The 22,046-nt window shown below is 36.6% G+C and overlaps 1 protein-coding gene across 5 annotated transcripts in view; it reads right to left on the reverse strand.

Annotated features, from left to right (window-relative positions):
• STARD3NL (STARD3 N-terminal like) overlaps positions 1–22,046 on the reverse strand; it is a 695,992-nt gene that overhangs the window by 86,207 nt on the left and 587,739 nt on the right. For all 5 annotated transcript variants that reach the window (XM_044064833.1, XM_044064834.1, XM_044064837.1 and 2 more), the window contains 2 exons: positions 2,369–2,422; positions 2,174–2,288 (listed from right to left, as the gene is read on the reverse strand). In XM_044064833.1, coding sequence (XP_043920768.1) covers positions 2,174–2,288; positions 2,369–2,422 — 169 coding nt within the window. The remainder of the gene's footprint in view (positions 1–2,173; positions 2,289–2,368; positions 2,423–22,046) is intronic.

Here is a 22,046-nt window from a genome sequence, read left to right on the forward strand (position 1 = left end):
TTTAGAAACATGCTTAACTAGAAAAAATAAATCCTACAATTAAGATATCTTCTCATATACCGTCCTTGTGTAATTGCTTGTCTAAATATTTATCATAGACACTATTCCTGATATTCTGAAAAGATTACTGCAGAGGGAAAGCCTTACCACCAGCATCTTTACCCCTCATGATAAACCTTTTCAATTCATATACCTACTGCTGAGGTTTCCTGCTAATGACCATGTCAGCATGGATGGGTGTCCCAGGGGCTGAGATGCATGGTAAAGAGGCAATCAGAAGTAGTGGATAATGCTAAATAGCCATGCACTCTGTCTTGGAAATGGCTACAACTCATAATTTATGCTGCCAAGTGATTTAAGAATTGCATGTTTGTGCTAATTACCAAAGGTGGAGGAACTATTTAACACCGCCAAAAGCAGTGGTCAACTATTGACATTAAAGGAAGAAGTCCCAATGCAGACAAGTTAAGCAATTATCAGTGAAGACTGAGGAGTTGGGTGTTTGTATGTATGTGTGTGTTTGGAAGTATGTGTATATGTGGGTCTGTGAGGCCTGAATGATGACAGATGAGTATATATATATGTGTGTGTGTGTTTGTCTCCCTCTGCTTGGGTGGTTTCACTTGGGGAGCTACATAGAGGTAATTGAGAGCATGGATAATTGAGTGTGAAAGTGTGTGTGTGTGTGTGTGTGTCTGTGTGTGTGTGTGTGTGTGTGTGTGTGTGTGTGTGTGTGTGTGTGTGTGTGTGTGTGTGTGTGTGTGTGTGTGTGTGTGAGTGTGTGTGTGTGTGTGTGTGTGTGTGTAAGAGCCTAGCCTACTTGTTGGTGAATGGGTGAGCACATCCTAGATTTTGATCAACTGTGGTAGGAACTGTTGGATGTTTAAATGTGTGTGTGTGTGTGTGTGTGTGTGTGTGTGTGTGTGTGTGTGTGTGTGTGTGTGTGTGTGTGTGTGTGTGTGTGTGTGTGTGTGTGTGTGTGTGTGTGTGTGTGTGTGTGCATATGTGTGCATATCTGAGTATGTATGTGTGTGTGTGTGTGTGTGTGTGTGTGTGTGTGTGTGTGTGTGTGTGTGTGTGTGTGTGTGTGTGTGTGTGTGTGTGTGTGTGTGTGTGTGTGTGTGTGTGTGCCTGTGTGCGTGTGTGCGTGTGTGCATGTGTGTGTGCATATCTGAGTGTGCATGTGTGAGTGTAGGGGGTGTCAATGTAATGCATGTGCCACCAGTGTAAACATTACTACATTCACAGATCAGACAACTCTAGTGGTAAAAAATTTAGACATATACTAATAAGCTGATAATGAGGTTTTCTTCAATGCATCAATAGCTGTATCTCAATTACGTTTTGGAACAGTCATGCAACTTGATTTACCTGTGGTAGACAATTTATGTGAGTGATAGGAATTTACCATAATCCCATCCTGTAAGTCTAGTATTTTTTTTTGCTTTAATATTTTGCCCCACACCACATCATCCTTACAACAATTATAAGCAAAGCCCGAAGTCCATGCTGGGTCTACCAGCAATCATTAACTCCTCTTGAATAATTCCATATCCTGCTTTGCCAGGTTGTGGAATCTTATGGCTTTCTGGGAGTCTCGGCCATCCATATTCTATTTGGGGAGCATTTTTGATTATTATTATGGCCTACCCACTTTTTCCTGGCCCTCCCCTTCATTCATTAACATAATCCAAAGGTTACTCCCCTCATTGGACCACACCTCCCCTTAAGGAGTATCACTGATGAAAACCCTCCCTCTCTCCTGGGATGGGTCACTCTGCCAGCTCCTCGGACACCTAAGACGCTAACTGAACCTGGGTCACCTGGGCTATAGATAGGGCTTTATCCCTCTGCACAGCAGTTATGGCCCCTGCAGGTTTTCTATTAGTGTTCAAAGGTAAATGGCAAACTAAAATCTGTCTGAAAAACAGTCAGATGGCAAACATAAGATATGTCACATTCTACCAAGACACATTTTACATTTTGATAATTATTGTTTAGCATTTCCTGCATCAGTGAAGCTAGGTTTTATTTACATTACTTAGCAGAAGAATAGCCATGTGATTATTCAAAAGACAAATTCATGAAGTAAAGGAGTCATTCTTTACCCATTGCAGTACTTTTTGCCCAAACCAAATGACTAAACACTCCAGGAAATATATGCTTTACTTACGGTTTTCTTCAAGTTCCTGAGGCAACACCTTGAAATCCAAAAACCATGTTTCTATCCAGGCAAGGATAAATGACATAATAGGCAACAGGTACCCAAAAGGTACCTGGCTGGTAATCTTAAAAATTAAAAATAAATAATTACCACGGCTGCAGTTTGCAATCAGTCCTGAACAGTAAATATGGTATTAATACATACCTTAGAAAGGCTGACTTTTACTACTAAATAGATACTAGAAACAGCAGTTGTGACCTAAAACATAAAGATAAAGTACAATAAATTTCAAGAATTGTTTGAGATATTTTCTCTTAAACAGCTTTAAGCAACTGAGAACATCAATTTAGAGAAAAAAAATCAAATGTATTTTCATGAGGCTATGTTATGCTTCAACCCATTTTCTACTGTAATGTTTTTTTCTTCACCTTACTATGGAGATATTTAGAACTGTACAGACACATATGAACCACATAAGTAACTGCCTTGACGTTATAACAGCCCCGCCCCTTCCTTTTCCTTTCTCACAGCCCCTTCCTATTCCTCCTTGTAATTCTAGTGTCAATTCTAGGACTTTTATGCCCATTACACCAAACCAGGTTCCGATTTTTCCAAATTCATTGAAGCTCTCTTTCCTTAGCTCTAGATCTCCCATCGTCAGTTGCCTAGTACTACTGTTTCTTATTTCCAGTCACCCCTTCCCTTTTGTGCTATTCCGTTTACTCGTAACATGACTTTTGAGTTTACTTTTTTAATTTCTCCAAGTGTTTTGGGGTTTTTAATACCATGACAGGAATGACTTTTTGGATTTCTAATACCATGATGGGAATGACTTTTGAGTTCACCACTCAGAATGACTTTGTGAGACCTTAGGTTCTCTTTTAGATGGGTTTGGGGTCTACTCAGCCCCAAGCAGTATAGCTCCAAGTCATTCTCTAGCCTCCCCCCACCTTTGGCACTAACCCTCCACTTCTGCAACCCACTCCTCTTTTGCCCATTTGCAACTCAAAAACATATATATCACCCCACTCTTACTTTATTGCATCTTCTGAAAATTCCCAGCTTTTGTGCTCATTTTTAATGCAGGTGATGTGAATTCTGTGCTCTTTCTTTACCACTGTCATTTGCCAGTCCCATGAGTGTACCCGAGGTTTTAATTTTCACATCATTTATTTTTAAGCAGTGTAAATACTTTATTAAGAAATTTTCAGTTTGATATTCTATGCACTCTTCATGCACTGTGCACTAGTGATTTTGTATTGACTGTTGCTAACAACTTTTTTATATTTATATATTTATACAACAGTTATAAACTAGCTTCATTTCAGACAATCAGTGGTGACATTCAGTTAGCAATAACTTACCACTGTTAACAATCTACCTCCAAAATCACAGTCAGATGGTCTATCTAGTCTTAATCCCATGTTTGATTTATTATTGCTCATTAAACCAAAACATTTCTTCTTCTTTCAGCTTTTTCCAGTTATGGGGTCACCACAGTGGAGCACCTGTCCGCTCATGATTGGGAGTTGAGTTTTATGGTGTTGGGTTGCCAGCCCAGCACCCAACCTTCCACAGAAGGCACACACACGCACATACCTAGGGCTAATTTAAAGTGTTCAATCCACATATAGCATGTTTTTGGGATGTGGGAGGAAACCAAAGCACCTGGAGGAAATCCACATGACCACAGGAAGGACATACAGACTCCGCATAGAAGGCACCCCAGCCGAGTATCGAACCGGATACCCTCTTGCTGTAAGGCGGCAACGCTAACCACTGCAGCACCATGGCCGCCCAGTAAACTGAAACATTTAAACCCACAAATTAACTGTATGCAACATAATTTGACATCAGGAATTAATTAGTGGCCATATTGTTTTATTTTATTATACATTTTAGCACTTGGTCCATTAACTTCACACCTTAAACTGGAGTTGGCTTTATTTAAAAGATATACATCTTAGGTGCTTTGTTCACTGTTAATGTCCATTTCAAGCTCAACTTCAATTACAGCATATTCAACCCATTTTTTACCATGGAGTTCTCTTACTGATTTGTAATAGTTTCTAATTCCATAACTGTAATCTCTGTAATCATCTTTTTTTACTTTCCTTATTAATGGTTTGTATTTGGTTTTCCATTTTCTAGTTATAGCTTTCTTATCTACAATACTTATACAATACAGTACATGTTGTTTTACACTTGATCAGCCAGAACATATCTAGACTGCATTTAAATTCTCTTCCATGTATACGAATTAGCATATTATTCAACTCATTTTTATACTGAAGCATCTCCTTTCATTCCCAAAATATATGCTCCAAAAAATCACTGTCTGAACCATTGCATCTCCGACATCTGCCTCCTGCCTGCAGCGGCAGTTTTTCATGTTTCATAGAGGTATAGCAATATTTGTGCAAACATTTCCATGCAAAAATCCTATTTTTTTTTAATTAGTTTCATATCTAGGATTAAGATGCCTTCTCCCTACTTATCACCTGTAAAGCTTTTATTTAAATGTCACTACATACTATTTTTATATTCATATTGTATTGTCATTACATATCTATTATTACCTTATATGCTCTACTTGTTTCTCCTTTACAGTCTTCCATTTCCATTTTGGTATCAGTTCCAGATTATCTAACCCATCAAGTCCATCACGCAGATCTAAACACTTTAGACAGTTCACTACCACTGGAAATGCCATGTGCTAGCAAGTTGAAAATTCTAAATGTTCAGATAATAGTATTATTTTTTTTATTTTCTAATAGATTCAAAATGTCTAACTGCAAACAGTATCTATTAAGTGTGTCTCTATGCATTTGTCATGGCAGATGCCTACTTACATATTGATTTCATGAAGTTTTCGTTTTTGTATTATGATTGTGTTATGATTCGATCTGTTATCCAAACCATCTGGTATTTCTATAACAGTCAATATTATTGGAGCCAGTCTTGGCTTATAGCTTTCCTAACTATCAGTATCACCAAAAACATCACTTCCCTTTCTGTTTTAATACATTTCACAGTTCCTGTATCACGTATTTTAGCAAGCATTATATCTTTCAGGAATGCTTCTCTGAGTAACTCATACTGTTCTGTATTGCCTTACTTTAACAAATGTCCCATTGACCAAAGCACTGAAAGACTGCAACCCATCTCATCAAACCTTTCACTACAGTGTTCTCACTGGCTGTCTCCATTACAAAGATGCCACCGCCGAGAAGTGCATTCTGACATTTCACAGGATCATCATAGGATCATAGGAGGTTACTAGGTTAATGGCCCTGGGGGCCTTACAAGCCTAGCAAAGAGTTTATCCCCAAAAAAGAAACCTCAGTCAGCTCAGTCATAAATTAAGTATTCATATTCAAATCTTAAGAAATGAGTCAACTCAAGCTTCTTTTAAGCTCACAACCAGTCTAGTTTGAATTAAATCACATCATTTCAGCAACTGTGAGAATGTTAACATGCTTTGTTTTCTTTTATATAAATACGTTTGCCTATATCTTAAGTGATAATTCAATAAGGATGCTAAAAAAATATGGTTTGCTCTCTTTTCTATTTATTTATGCACCTGTCTCTCCTGTGTCTTAAGTAATACTTTAATAAAGGTGTTAAAAAAATCACAACTGTTTCCAGAAAATCACCTTAGTTTTCTTGCCTTTCCAGTTGATTAAACCTAACTCCCTTTGTTTTCTCAATTTACTGCCTCCAGGAGGTACAGCAACTTTGTCCACTGGCTAATTTCCACCTGTGCAGGAATATTACATGTAGGGAGCAGTCACTGCAGTTTGCATTAACACACAGGGAACGTCCACTGTCCTAGGATGATACATCCACAATGAAACCCTATCAAACACATCAATATTAATATTAGATAAATCTTCTCCTCTTGTCTGCCTTGTAACATCTTTTTAAATAATAAATGCATTTGTTTCAGGTGTACAGACTCATTACATTTTTAGGAGTTGTGAATAATAGTACCTTCCATTTCTTTTGGAAGTGTTATTTTATTTCAGGCTGCTCAAGGTTTTCTACCATCCCAAGTAAAATCCCCATTGTACTTTTCACTTCGTTTGAAAACGTACCTGACAAATCAGCTGGAAATGTTTAAAATAATCTAATAACAAAAAAAGCTTATAGCCTATATCATCTGATATTACTGCTTTAGACCAATCATTTTCCAGCAAGGAAAAATTACCTTTTTCCTTTTCGTAGTATTCATAATTTGCTTTGTAGTTCATCCTACCTGTGCCCCACCAGCTCATTCATTCCTCCTACCCATAGTGTGAGAGTCAGGCATCCCCTGGGTGGGGTGAGAGTCCTACAGGGCACATGTTCAGTGCCTAGACAGCCTAACTATCTAGCTTTTTCTCCAAAGAGGAGAACGTCAGAAAGTAAGGAGCAGATCAGTTAGATGACACTATGGACATTTGCCTAACTTCTATCCCAAGGATGGTTTGCAGGCTGAACAACTGCAGCTACTGCATATGCCTTTCAAATTAAGCAATGCATCATGAGTAATGCAGAAGCCTGCAGACAATCATCCATCCACTGGCAGGTGCTACTAATGCAGTAAGCTGAACTATACCTCCCCCCAGCATGGGCATGGCAGTGTCACTTGCTCACTCTTGTCCACTCCACCCAACCCCACAAACACCCCTACAGCCAACCAAAGGGCAGCAGCAACATAGTAAGGGCTTCATTCTTTTCAGCAAAAAAGTCAGGGATGAGAACCACCTTAAAATATTTTTAGTTCATCATATGGTTTGTTTGTAGACTCTTCAATGGTATTGTCTGGCCAAACTCCTAGATATTTAATATTGTTGCCTGCCATAAATAATCATATTCCATTTTTATAGACCAAGCTGACACAAAGTTAACTGCTATTGTCCTTGTCTTTTACTTACTCTATAACCCCCACAACTCAACAAATTGCTCTAAATGCTGTAATAAGCACCTCATAACCCAATCTGGATTTTTTAAACAGATCACCATATTATCTTCAAAGATATTTTTTATTGTCTTCACCTAACAAATATCCCTTCAGATGTCTTAAGTATAAACATTTAAGATATGAAGTAAGCAACACAAAAGACAATTGACATCCCTTTCTTATTATTTGTTACAGTTTGAAAGGCAAAGGCACTCCACAAATTTTCATTCTAGCCATAGAGGCATTATAACAGCCATGATTAGTTTAAGAAATTCACTTGTAAAATCAAACTCCAGAAGCACCAGTGTTAAACAAAGTCATTCTACACTATCAAATGCATTTTATGTGTCTATACTTAGTACCACTAAACTTTCCTGCCTTGTCTTTGCAAGGTTTATTATTCCAGTGTCCAATACATTATCAAAGCTCTGTCTTCCCCCAAGCAACAACACTGTTGAATTTAAGGCAACTGAGAATATAATGTGACCTTTTCTGTGGTTATAATTGACATGAATAGCTTACAGTAAGGATTTAAAGATGGTAGAGTCATATACAAAGAGGCCAAACTAGGATCCTTATCATCTTTTGATACAAAAGTTACCTCTTCCAAAGATGGGGGAAATCCACTATTCCCTACATCCTTACTCAATAATGCAATCAAACAGGATATCAATTTCTGTTTATGAATGGACACTCTAGTATTCAACAGGGATGTCATCCTTACCTGAAGTTTTTGCCCCTTGCTTGCCACTGTAATATCTTTGCAAAGTCCTCTTACATTATTGGACTCATCATTTCTACTGCTTGTTCACTGATAACTTTTGATAGTTCTAAACATTGGAAATATTCTTGAGTGCTGTGTTTGTGCTTGTGCCTGACATTCTCTCCCTAATTAATTGCTAATAATTTTCACAAAGTCTTTGTGCTATTACCACATGCTTTTTGTTAAATTAGAGTTATCTTCTATTTTTAATTTTGTAACAATTATTTGTGACCTCTATTGACTCACTATAATTGATTGAGCTTTTTAATGCTCAGGTGAATACTAAAAACATTGCTCTTTCAAAGATCCCCACATAAACTCATACATGTTGTATAACAAATGCTCAATATTGTGTTTCACCATGTTAACTTCCAGTGGCATAACATTAAAATGTGTGTAAATTTATCTACTGACATTTTTTATTTTCAACTAACATATTTTTATTGTCTTACTTGTATAATCTCTTACATCAAGTGTCACTTCCCTCATAAACAGATCCCATTTAATCAACAGGTTATACTATTTCTGGTCTGTTTCCACTGTCTTATTTTCCCTTAGCTTTTATATCAATCAACAAATGTCTCTTGCGCAAGAAAACATATTAAAAAATATCAATATCTGCACACAACAAGGCAGTATTGTACACAATGAACATTTTAATGTTGCATGGTCAGAAACTACTGAGGTGTGAATACTGACAAATTTTATAAAATATACATGTTCTGTGGTTATATTTAACTTATCAATTCAGATATTGATTTATATCCCCCAGAATAAAGATGCACACTGTGTACTTCTGATCTGATATCACAGACAGCGTTAAGACTCATCACTTTAGAATGGGTATCTAGATGTCTTCCAAATTGTGGTACTTAGTACACTACTAGTTAAACTTTTACTTCTGAAGTGCTTGCTACCTTGTTCCTATTGCCAAAGTATAAAGGTTAACTTTCCATAAAAGTAACTATTTTCATGATAATGTCCTAAACATCTTTGTGTGAAGTACCCAGGGGATAAGCAAACATGATAATGCAAAAACCACCAACACAGCCTTTTAGATGTGTACATAACAGTTCTGTTTATCTGTTACTGTATCCTTTGATATCAAAGGCTACTGATTGGAAGACAGCAGCATCACTCATCTCTGCCATGTGATACTATGAAGTTACCTCCCTCATGGCCAACGTCTTTTTATCAAAGTATTATGCTCCTACTTAGTTTAATACGTCTCTCGCAGAACAGCACCAAAGATCAGTAACACATTACTGTGCTCTTCTTAGCTGGATTGGTAGATCGTTTTACATTCCTCATAGCAAAAGTCATCCTACATTGATTTAAAAATATCTTTTGAGCCACCTTCTCAAATAAATCATCACATTTACTTTCACAAAAACACTGTCTCCATCTGAAAAATATATCCATGCCAAGAAAGCTTACATTAAGGTAAGAATACATCATTTTATGAAGACAAGAAAATAATTAACACTAAGCATCTTTAATTATAAACCCAATATAATGATAACCATTAATACAAAAATATCCAAGTAACTACTTAACAAAAACTTATCTATTCTACCTGGCCTAGCAGAGAAAGCCTTGACTGGAAAAAATTATCTGTAGATTAAAAAAAAACAATGCAGGGTGTATCAAATAGTGTACGCTGGTACTTCCCTTTGCTAGCAGAAGTACACACTTATATACATTATCTTCTTGATATAATAAAGAATCTAGTCCATATGCATAATAGTACAGTAGTTGTTGTAACTAAATACACATTGTTTCTGGCTGGTCAAAACCAGTGACTTAAAACTGATTCTAGAGGGAAGTGCATGTTTACCCCACTCTCCTATAAATCAATTATCCAGAATCTTCATTACTTAACAACTTAACAAATTATTCGCACAGCACAAATTCTGAATACACATTATAACACAATATTCTTATGGTATACCAGCAATAATCTCTCTAAAAAGTAATAGTGTTTAGTCCATCTGTGTTTCAGTCAGTAAAACTGCAAGGGTTTTTCATTCATATAAATACAATTTACCTTGGAAGCAATACAACATTATTATATAACATAAGTGTAAACATGAGATTTATCAGTCAGCTATTATTCTTATACAGTCTAACTATTGAATATCTTAACTTAATTCATAGAGTTTAATAATAAAAATTTTGAATACAAGTCAACACATGTGTAGAACAATGGCTGTGCATAAAACTAATAACATTTCAGACAATCATTTTTCACTCAGTTGAACTGTAAGTCATTTCCATCTACATAAATACAATTCACTTTAGAAGCAATAAGAAATTATATTAAACATAACAGAACAAAACAACAAATTACCCAGTGTTGAAAGAAAGAACCATGGTTCTAATGATGTCTTTATTCAAAGATGAAAGAGTTTAACCTTGAATGTAATCCAGGTTGAGACTAAGACAGCAAGCTTTGTATTTTAAACAGCTCCATATCCATTTACATGCATTCTTTATCCATTTTTGACTAACAAACCATTTACATAATTTTAATTTAGTCACCATCTTTCTGAGCCAGTAACATGTCTTTCTTTTTGCATTGGGTCATACCCTCATATGGACTTAAAAGCATCCTGTGAAGTAACAACGGTCTTAATGGTCTTAAATCCTAACAGGAAGTAAAATCTGGAGAATGATAGATAATATGTAGGAAATCTTACATTTTTTTAGTCTATACTTCCTCCTAGAAGCCAGGAACTGCACCCGGTCATATCAAACTTAAACATAATAATCATTAAAAAAATACATAATTATCCCCCATATTATATGTCTTGCCTGGTTGCCAATTTATAATAAAATTTGGTCCTTTATTTTACTATATGGCTTGGCATCCTGCAAGTAACTTCTGAACTAGCTATAAAAAGTCTATGAATTCATTCATTCTTATTCTGGTTGATATGATGCTCTTGTCTGCCATTTTTAGATATACAGCTAATATGGACACTTTTCTGTCAAAGTTTGCCTTCATGAACAAATATTTTTTTTTCTTTATCAATCTCCAGCTCAGTCATCAACTATGCATAGTGATCTTTTAATTCCTTCTTTTTACTATGCGACTGCACCATGGTGCCTGCATATGAACTTAGGGCATCCATCAAAAGCCAAATTGGGTTGAATCAAGGGTTGGGAGGTCACCTATGTCTTTATTTATGAGGTGCATGATGATACAGTCCAAGGCTTTACAGATGAGGCTGGTCTGACTTATGGGTCTATAATTTCCTTGGTCTGTTGCTAAGCCACCTTTCTGGAGGGGAATAACTGTTGCTGTTCTACATTCCACAGGAACAAAGCCCATGGTCAGGCTATGATTGAAAAGGGTACTTAATGGTGATACTAGTTCATGTTTTAGTTTGTTTAGAAGACAGCCTGGGATGCCATCTGGTCCCTTGGAGGTTGTATTCTTTGCCTTAGACAAGGCTTTCATGACCTGCCCTTTAGATATGTAGGGTGGGCTGGGGGGTTTGGGGGCAAAGTTTGTAATAAGTTTGGAGGGGATAAGGGAGGAAAATTTTCACCAAATCTGTCCGATGGCAGATTTGCTGTCTCTGCGGGATCAGTGTGTGTGATACTTTAGTCACTAGTTCGGAACATGCTTGGGTCCTGTCTTTTAGGCTATGTATATAGCTGTAAAAGGCCTTATGATTATTCCTGGCTGCGATTGCTAAGTTTTTCTCAGAGTTACCCTTAGAGGATTTGACATGTTATCTTATTTGCCTACTGAGGCTCAGGAATTCCCATTGTTGGAGGCTTACGTTAGTTTTCTTAGACAGCAACTTTTTGCATTTCTTGTAAAGTTTGTTGATGCTAGATGTCTACCAGGTGGCTTTTTTTATTACTTGAGGCTCTGGCTTGGATGGTTTTAGTATAATCTTTGATATAGTTACAACTTCCAGCTAGGGGTAGGGCTTGGAATGCATTTATACCTTCCCCAAGGCAGGTATAGTTTGCTTCAGTGAAGTTTTTTAGTCTGACTTTGCCCTTTTTGAGTTCTGGTGTTAGTGCCAGTTGAAAGGAGACTGATTTGTGGTCAGATTTATCTAGGTCTGACAGTTACAGTGGTGCATCTGTTTGTCATATTAGTGAGGACCCGATCTAGTATGTTTGTTCTTCTTGTTGAGATTTGAAAAATTTGTCCCAGGGCATTTGAGTTAACAAAGTCAAGGAACTGTTTCACTAGTGAGTTAGGGCTAGAGTAGGTTTCCCAGTTGATGGTGGGATAACTGAAATCCTCCATTAGCAGAGTGTTTGGCAATATTTGGATTGACTCCACTTTGGTCAAGTAGTCCTCGTGTGCATCATGATCCATGGAGGGGGATCTATAACTAGCTATGACTTGAATGGGGGTCTTGCCCCCAGTAATCTGAACTTGGAATAACTCCATAGAGTTGTCCAGTCTAACTAGTCGGGAGGTGAATTTATCTCTAATATAAATAGAAACACCTCCTCCATTTTCTAGTCTGCAGTTCTGGAAGGCATTCTAGCCTTGCAAGGCTGGGTTACTCTCTAAGGCCGTGAACAAGGTTTCTGTGACTGTGCAGACATCTATATCCTCTGGTGATAGAAGTAATTCCAGGGTGTGCAGTTTTTGGTTGAGCTCCTAGTGTTTAGCAGCATGGCCCTTATTTTGTTATGGTTGGCAATTTTCAGCTCAGCAATTTTGTTTTTGAGACTTTGCCTAAAAAGGCACTATGTGGAATGCAACAGCCTTTGTCAGCAGCCAAATGCTTAGTGATGCCAGGTACAAACTGTCTCTGGCAATGCAGCGAGGTCTGTTGATCATGTCAGCCCAGGCTGACAGGAACTGGATCCCCTGTGAATGACACCAAAAACTAAGCCAATTATTGAAATTGATCATTTTTCTTAAAACTGTGACATCATTCTAGGTGAGGGTAATATGCTGCTCAAAGCTAGGAACATACCTGCCTGGGGCACATACTTAGAGACCTTAATCATGCCTGTCTTCATATAGTCCTGTGAAGTACATCTCAGGTCATTCACTCCAATATGAACTATGACAGAGCAATAATGGTACTTGTTGCCTAGTGCCCTGAGTGCATGGGTCATCTGACGAATCCTGGCACTGGACAGGCAGCTGAAAGTTACTTTCTCCTTATCTAACCTGGTGAGTGGGACATCCATGTCTCTCACTATGGAGTCTTCAATAACAAGAAAATGTGTTTTTTGAGTGTTATGTCTTAAGGCCTTGGTACGTGAGACACTGGTGGTGATGTGGGAATGTTGGTGATGTGGGAACTGTGTTAGTTTTAGCAGTCTTCTGTTTTGGAGGTCTTTGGTGTTTCAGTATGTTTTCTGAAAGAACCTCCATGTATTTTGATTTTTGTGTTGGATTCGTACTGTGTGTATGAGTAGTGGTACTATGTGCATGAGTAGTGGTGGGTGAGTTGACCATCTCTTCAGTGTTACTGTTTTGAGTGAAAGAGAACAGGGATTTTATATTCTTGGTGTAGATACATCCCTCGCACTCTATACTAGAGTGACTTATTAGTAGAGGGTTGTCAGTGTTCATGAGGCAGTTGATACACTGCCTCAGGAAACCCAAGTCAACAAAGCTGGCATGAGAAACAAGGGCAGTCCAACTGTTCATAGTGCTAGGTTTGAATAACTGTTATCACAAAGGAGGTGCTTTCAGGACTGATCAGGAAGATTCTGAAGGGGTTTTTAGCTGGTGATTTAATAGGTCCCAGCTCACTAGCAATACTTCTTAGACCAGAAATGTATGTAATGTACTACAGCTGTATTTAAGGGAAAAATTGTTGAAATTATCTGTTCAGTTATGGCGCACAATTGCACAGCATTGTGCTATTCTGCATGACACACAAACAAGCAGAAACCCACTCAAATCCAGGGCTTAAATACCATGTGTTAAAAACTTTAAAAAAAGTTTAAAAAATCACTCAAAAGAACCAATGATGGTGCTTATTCCAAGCCTTAGACCAATCACCTTTCACCAGATAGGTTTCAGTCAGTACAATTCTCTCACAAGGGTGCATAAGGACCCCTTCCAATCAAAGATGGATTGGAAAATGTGCAGCCACTACTAACAGACCTAGATGCAGTAAACTTGTATCTGGACTATGCTACAGTTACTAGCTACACTAATATAGGAGGGAAACACTAACAAAATGTTCTAAACAGCAGAAAAACAGCAGTGAGACACTAAAAAATGGTTTAAACAGCAGCAAAAAAAAAAAAAAAACCAGCAAGAAAACACTAAAGAATGTTTTGAACAGGAAACGGATCTCTTCATTATATTCAAATACCATTCCTTCATTTTTTTACATTTTTCATATTTATTTCCAAATCAAATTTATTTTGATATTCTTTCATTTCTTCATTTAAATTGCCTTTACATTTTTTGTGTGGCTCTCTGTTTCCATATGTCTGTATATTTTTCTTTCATTATTACATTTATTATATCTCTATTCCCTTCTTTCAGACCTGTCAATACTTTATAAAGATCAAAGATGTAGCATGAACAATAGGAATAATTAATCCTAATCCCCTTCTTCTTCTTTGACATAGAAAGTCCCTCTTCTAACTGGATTTAACCTTGATCCCCATATAAATGAAAATACAACAGACAATAATTCTTTCTCCTATTTTAATGGTATCATATATACACTTGCTCTATACGGAATTTTTCTAAAAAGAACTAAGTTTATTAAATATCCTTTCTTCTTGTATGCCAACTTATATGTCTTCAAAAACCCACACACACATAATTATATTTTCTTTACTTTTTGTATATTCAAATCCCATTGTTGCACTCTATGCACATAACTCCTACATTTTACCCCAAAAATATCTATAACCACTTCATTAAACTAAATACCTTCTATATTATCTGTTCTTCCAATCCCTTTACTTTTATTTTATTTATACATAATCAAACAGCTTTTAATTGTTGGTTTAATCTTTTAATCCCTTCTTCCATTCACTGTTTATTCTTGGTAATTAAAACCATATCATCAGCATTCCTTCTCTTGTCTTATATCCTTCTACTCTTAATTGTCTATTTATCTCATTAACTACTAAGTTCATAATAAATGGAAATAAAATACTACTCACTGGACATCCTTGCTCAAACCCACGTCTTATATTTATTTCTTTACTTAATCCTCCACTTAATATTAGTCTCACATTATTATTGTCATACACCGAAGGAAATATTTTATTTTATAACTTATATTATATTCTTCCAATATATCTCATAAACACTCAGGTTGTATCTTATCAAATGCTTTACTCAAATCTCCTAACATAAGTTTAACTTCAGCCTTTCTGCTTATAATATCATCTATCACTTCTCCCACTATCATTAACGAATCTTGACTTCCTTTTCCTTTTTTACCAAAAATCTTATGTTTGAGTAGTTTATCTCTCATTTCCTGTTTCCCTATTATTTTCATACACATCTTATAATCTGTATTATTCAATACTTCTTCTTCTTCTTCTTCTTTTCAGCTGCTCCCGTTAGGGGTCACCACAGCAGATCATCTGTTTCCATTTCTTCCTGTCCTCTGCATCTTGCTCTGTCACACCAACCACCTGCATGTCCTCTCTCACCACATCCATGAACCTTATCTTAGGCCTCCCTCTTTTCCTGTTTCCTTAGCATCTTTTTCCCAATATACTCTGCATCTCTCCTCGGCACATGTCCAAACCAATGTAATCTTGCCTCTCTGGCTTTGTCTCCAAACCTTCCAACCTGGGCTGACCCTCTAATATACTTATTCCTAATCCAGTCCATCCTTGTCACACCCAGTGCAAATCTTAACATCTTCAACTCTGCCACGTCAAGCTCTGACTCCTGCCTTTTTGTCAATGCCACCATCTCCAACCCATATAACATAGCTGGTCTCACTACTCTCTTGGTCTCCAAGTTCTCATATCTTATTTTCTCCTTTCTTCCATATAAATTTCATTGCTCCAATACATATCTGTTTTCCTAACACTCATTTTTACTAGCCGTTCATTTAGCACCTCCACAAAATACACTTTGCCATTCTTTCATATTATTATACATACGGTATTCAATCCCATCCATTCCAGTAGCTTTTTCTACATTTATTTCTTTTAATATATCATTTAATTATTTCACACTTATTTTTTCTTCCAAGCCTTCATTATCATCTTTATTTAATCTTTTAACTTTCCATGTTGGTGTCCCTTTTATCTCATTCCTTCTAAAAGTATTTTCTATATGCTTCTTTACTATCTCCAATATCTTCTCCTTTGTTGTCACTATTTCCTCTTTCTCATCCTTTAATTCTCTTATTGCTCTCTTTTACTATCTTATTTCTATATGTTGCAACCTCTTCTTTTTTCCTTGTAAGAAATACCCTTTGTTTAAATAACATTTTTTTACATTTTCTATGGATTCATTTCATACTTCTGCTTCTCTTTTTCATAATAAGTTATCTTATCTCTTAGTACTTCTTTAAGTATTTCCTGGTCCACATTTTTTATACTTCTGTTTCTTTTTCATTCTTTTTATATCTTGACATTCCTCCTTCTTCTTCTTCTTTTTTTTGGCTGCTCCCATTAGGGGTCACCACAGCAGATCATCTGTTTCCATTTCTTCCTGTCCTCTGCATTATGCTCCGTCACACCAACCACCTGCATGTCCTCTCTCACCACATCCATAAACCTTATCTTAGGCCTTCCTCTTTTCCTGTTACCTGGTAACTTCATCCTTAGCATCTTTTTCCCAATATACTCTGCATCCCTCCTCAGCACATGTCCAAACCACCGTAATCTTGCCTCTCTGGCTTTGTCTCCGAACCTTCCAACCTGGGCTGACCCTCTAATATAGTTATCCCTAATCCTGTCCATCCTAGTCACACCCAGTGCAAATCTTAACATCTTCAACTCTGCCACGTCAAGTTCTGACTCCTGCCTTTTTGTCAGTGCCACTGTCTCCAACCCATATAACACAGCTGGTCTCACTACCCTCTTTTAGACCTTCCCTTTCACTCTTGCTGCTACTCATCTGTCACAAATCACTCCTGACGCTCTTCTCCACCCACTCCACCCTGCCTGTACAGTCTTCTTCACCTCTCTTCCACACTCACCATTACTCTGAACTGTTGATCCCAAGTATTTAAACTCATCTGCCTTCACCACCTCTACTCCCTGCATCCTCACCATTCCTCTATCCTCCCTCTCATTCACACACATAAAAACACTTTATATATATATTTTTTTAAAACATATCCAGCTTGTCCAATCTTCATAAAAAAATTCTCATATCTGCACAGTCTTTCAATAATTGATTAATCTCTCCTCTATCTTCCTCATTTAGTTCATTTTCATTTAATCTTTTAATACCTTTACTCACTCTTATATATCCTTCCTTTTCTTGAATCTCTATCCAAACTAAGTGATCTGAAAAACCTGTTACTTTTATTCTTTCTTGTACAACTTTCAAACTATCAGATATTATAAAATACTCTATTCTTATATTGTTTCTTTCTTAAGTCCAGTGTTTATTACCCCATGATATATACGTATATACCCACACACACACACACACACACACACACACACACACACACATATATATATATATATATATATATATATATATATATATATATATATATATATATGGGTCTACTTCATTTGCCCTAACTCCCATTTGCCTGACACCCATTTGCCCGAGACCAAATGACTGAAAGTCCATTTGCCCGACACTTCATTTGACCGACAAGTATTATTGGCAAGAAAATGGAATATGCCCCCTTCCCCACTGTACTATGACCCTGGAGTTAGAATATATAGTTGGGGGGGTGTGGGGGGCACAGCTCCCTTCAATGGGAGGGTGTGGGGTGCGAAGCCCCCCACTTACTTTTGTTTTACTAAGCAATATTACATCAAAACTTAACAATATAATATGAAATTAAGTGGGGGGCCTCACCCCCCCACACCCCCCCGTTGTGGGGGATTTTTGCCCCCCACACCCCCCAACTATATATTCTAACTCCAGGGTTGCACTACAGTGGGGAAGGGGGCATATTCCATTTTCTTGCCATTAATACTTGTCGGTCAAATGAAGTGTCGGGCAAATGAAATTTCAGTCAAATGGGGTCGAGCAAATGGGTGTCAGGCAAATGGAAGTTAGAGCAAATGAAGTAGACCCATATATTTATATATATATATATATATATATATATATATATATATATATATATATTTATATATATATATATATATATATATATATAGGTCTGCCTGAAAATGCTGAAAGTCCACAACGCCGACAACGAGAACACCGACACCGGAAGATCGACAATGGAGAAGACCGAAAGTTGAGAATCCCAATGCTGAGAGCACCGACATGTTAAGGTAAGTGTGCGATAGGGACGGACGTTAGGGTCAGGGTGTGAGTAAGGTAAGTGTTTGATAGTGACGGACGTTAGGGTAGGGTGCAGGTCAGGTAAGTGTGCGATAGTGACGGACTTTAGGTTTAGGGGTGGGTTACGTGAGTTAAGGTTAGGGTGCGGGTAAGGTAAATGTGCGATAGTGACGGACTTGAGGGTTAGACTCAGATTAAGTGAGTTAGGGTTAGGGTGAGGGTAAGGTAAGTGTGCAATAGTGACAGACTTAAGGGTTAGGGGTGGATTAAGTGAGTTAGGGTTAAGGTGTGGGTAAGGTAAGTGTGCGAGAGTGATGGACCTTAGGGTTAGGGTTTGGGTTAAGGTTAGTGCATCGATAGTAGTGTATGTAAGGTTTAGTGTAGGTTTATAAGGTTTTTGGTGTGCTTGTGTGGTGTGTGTGTGTGTTTTCCGGGGAAGGTATTTGTTTTGTTGATTGTCGGGATTGTGGTTTGTCGGGCATGTGAAGTTTCGTGTTTTTGAATTTTTGGATTTGTCGTGTTGGTTATTTCATTGTCGGTGTTTTGGCATATTGGTGTTATCAGGTAGACCCATATATATATATATATATATATATATATATATATATATATATATATATATATGTGTGTGTGTGTGTGTGTATGAAATCTTCCACTTTTTATAATTTCTGACATTAACATCTTTTCCATCTTTTCTTCTATTTCTTAGATCACAATTAAAATCCCCCACTAATATTATTTCCATATTCACTCCAACATAGTTTAATTTTTTTAAACACCATTTCTCTTTCTTTCCTTGTGACATATGCATATACTGCAATGATTTTATATACAACTTTTTTCCACCTTATGTCTATCACAGTTACTCTACCCTGTGCTACTATATTATAATCTAGAACTCCTATTGTTTCATGACATATAATCCTGAACATGTACCTTTTCCCATACCCCAGATAATGTCACCATCCAACAACTCTTCTATTTGCAACCTTTCTTCTTCCATTAATATTCTTGTGTCTGCTAATATAACAACATAAATATCAAGTGTCGAACACCATCCTAATTCATCTAATCTTCTTTTAATATTCTTTCTACTGTTCACATTTATAACTAAGATTTTCACATGTCTTCTTATATAAATTATTATACCATTGTACTTCTACCCTTTGCCTTTTTTATTTTCTTTCATTACTATATTTTTAAACTTCCTTTTTTCTATCTTTCACCCTTTTCCCTATGGAACTCTTTGTTCCTTTAAACATTCCTTGTTCATATATTCTTCTTTACTTGACTCTTGTATTATTCCCTACAATTCATTTTCTTTTTGTCATACACTAATTTACATTAATTTGTCTCTCCTATTATTTGTTCTTCCTGTTCATCTTCTAAATTATCTTCTATGTTATGTTCACATTTCTGTTTTTGCTCTTGTTCTTTGACTTCTATGTAATCTTCACAATCCAACCATATATGCCCTGTTTGACCACACTTTCTACATTTCATATCACATTTTTTTTAGCTTCATGCCCTGCTTTACCACAAATAAAACACTTTCTTTTGTCACAATTACTAATTAAATGATCATCTTTTGCAAAAAACAAAACATGTTTTCAGTTGCCCCGTATATTTTGCAATACCCCTATTTCCCTCTACATTTATTAAGCTCAGAAGATGCATAATGTTTCCATTTTGCATTTTCAGATAAACACTACATTCCCATCCTCCAGTCCACAAACCTGTATCATCATAATTTTTGTAAAGTTCAGAACATCTTTACATAAAGCCTTTAAAAATTATTTTAAAACTTATTTTCCAATTTTTGTCTGAAACCGCTCAAAAATTCTCCTTTTTGTCTCTTTGTTACGTTTGTACAACACGTAAGTTCCATGGATTATAATGTTTCTTAAATTTAAACTGTTCTAAAAAATTCTTTGTATGTACATTGTCCTGACTCAAACAAAATGTCACAATAAGTATCATTATTAATATGTATAATCACTCTTACCTCCTTAGGAGAGATACCCACAGGAGAAATTATGTTATGCCAAACATCATATCTTTCAAGTTCTTTTTCTTCTTTACTACTCAGTCTTACTAAAAATGTGTTCTTTACCGTCTCTTTTATCTTCCCTGATGTCCTTTGCCCTTCATTCACCATCTGTGCATATGACTTTTTCTTCTCTATTAAAATATCTTTCTCTTCTTGTATTTTGTCCATAATATCTCGCCATGAAGCTGCTATATTAATCTCTGCTGGTTTGCATTGGTTTATCATATCCCTTACATAAACATCGCACATACATCCATCCTGCAGTTTTTCCTGGAATCCTGGAACAGCCTTTTCTGAAACATAGTCTCAGAATCCTTTAAAGGTTTGTTCACCTTTTCCTCAACACTCATCTCTGGTTCTCTCTCATATAACTACTACTCATGTCTATCAATCTCTGCCAACATCTTGTTTTGCCTCCAAAACAACTCCTTTCTTTGTAAAATAAGCTCCTTCAGTGACAATCTCCTTCTTGAGGTCATGACTCATCATGTTTCTTCCTTCTTCTCTGGGCTGCATCTGAGCTCAGTCCGGAAACAAGAACTGCCACCACAAACAACATCCCTGTATGCAAAGAGAGAAAGGGACATTCTCTGACACGATACCACATTTTCCCTAGTAGTAGAAGTACCATCACAGGTCTTCCCTGAAAAGAGGACACTAGCCTTGTAGAACTAACCTGGTCAACAAAGACAATAAATAAATAAATAGAAATCTTCCATGTCATAAATTCCATTTTAAGCCTAAACCAAATCACCTACCTGCATTCCCCAATACTTTGTATATTTTCTTTCTCCAAAATATTGGCAAGTAGTTCTTATATGTGGGAAAGGGACATTATTTATTGTCACTGCCATAATATTCATAGCTTGAATTTTATATCCTGAAAACATTCCAAAAGTGCTTCAAGCAACTTTCCTCATCTATGAGTTACACATGTATAGAAAAATGTTATGTGCAAATAAAGTCTTACAATTGTCTTGTCCCTTTTATAACCCTTAATCTTCAAGTTACTGGAGCCATACTGTCACAGACTGTTACACTGCAAAACAATTAGGCATCAAAGGGGATATATATTACCCTTCATAAATCCGAAAGGCAACAACAATCTTGAATAACTCTTAAATCCAGCTTTCAAATGTCTATATTATAATTAAAATTAGAAACCACAGGGTTAGCATTACCTTAGTTAAATTATATCACTCTAGCTTGTAAATGCCTTTTTCTGTAAATAAGGTAAGTGTTATTATTCTTTAATTTTTACACTGAGCAATTCCCATTAAAATCTCAGTGCTCAGAATATCGACAAATGTATGTCTCTCCTTAACAAATCAACTCTGATCTAAGTGTGTTAATTGTGGAAGATATTGTGCCATATATGATGCCAGAATAGTCTAGCTTATACTCGGTATTAAGTACTGAAACTAGCTGAGAGGACAATGGTGCTCTGCCTTTTCCTTCTTTTGACAGAAATGCAACTACTGCCTCTTTCTATAAAGGAGAAATCACCCCTTCTGAATTACATCATCAGACAGATAGAGCACAGTCTTACAAACATTTATTACACAGTTTCTAAATATCTGACATATCTTCACTCTAGGGGTTTGTCCAATCACTTACTCTGCCACGACCTTCTCCACCTCTTCCTGAGTGATTACAATCATTAATACAATTGTCTCTTTGTATGGGATTTTATCTAACTGCTTCTAT

The sequence above is a fragment of the Protopterus annectens genome, chromosome 3.part0 (genome assembly GCF_019279795.1).
Source record: "Protopterus annectens isolate FY-2018-M chromosome 3.part0, PAN1.0, whole genome shotgun sequence".
Classification (NCBI taxonomy): domain Eukaryota; kingdom Metazoa; phylum Chordata; order Ceratodontiformes; family Protopteridae; genus Protopterus; species Protopterus annectens.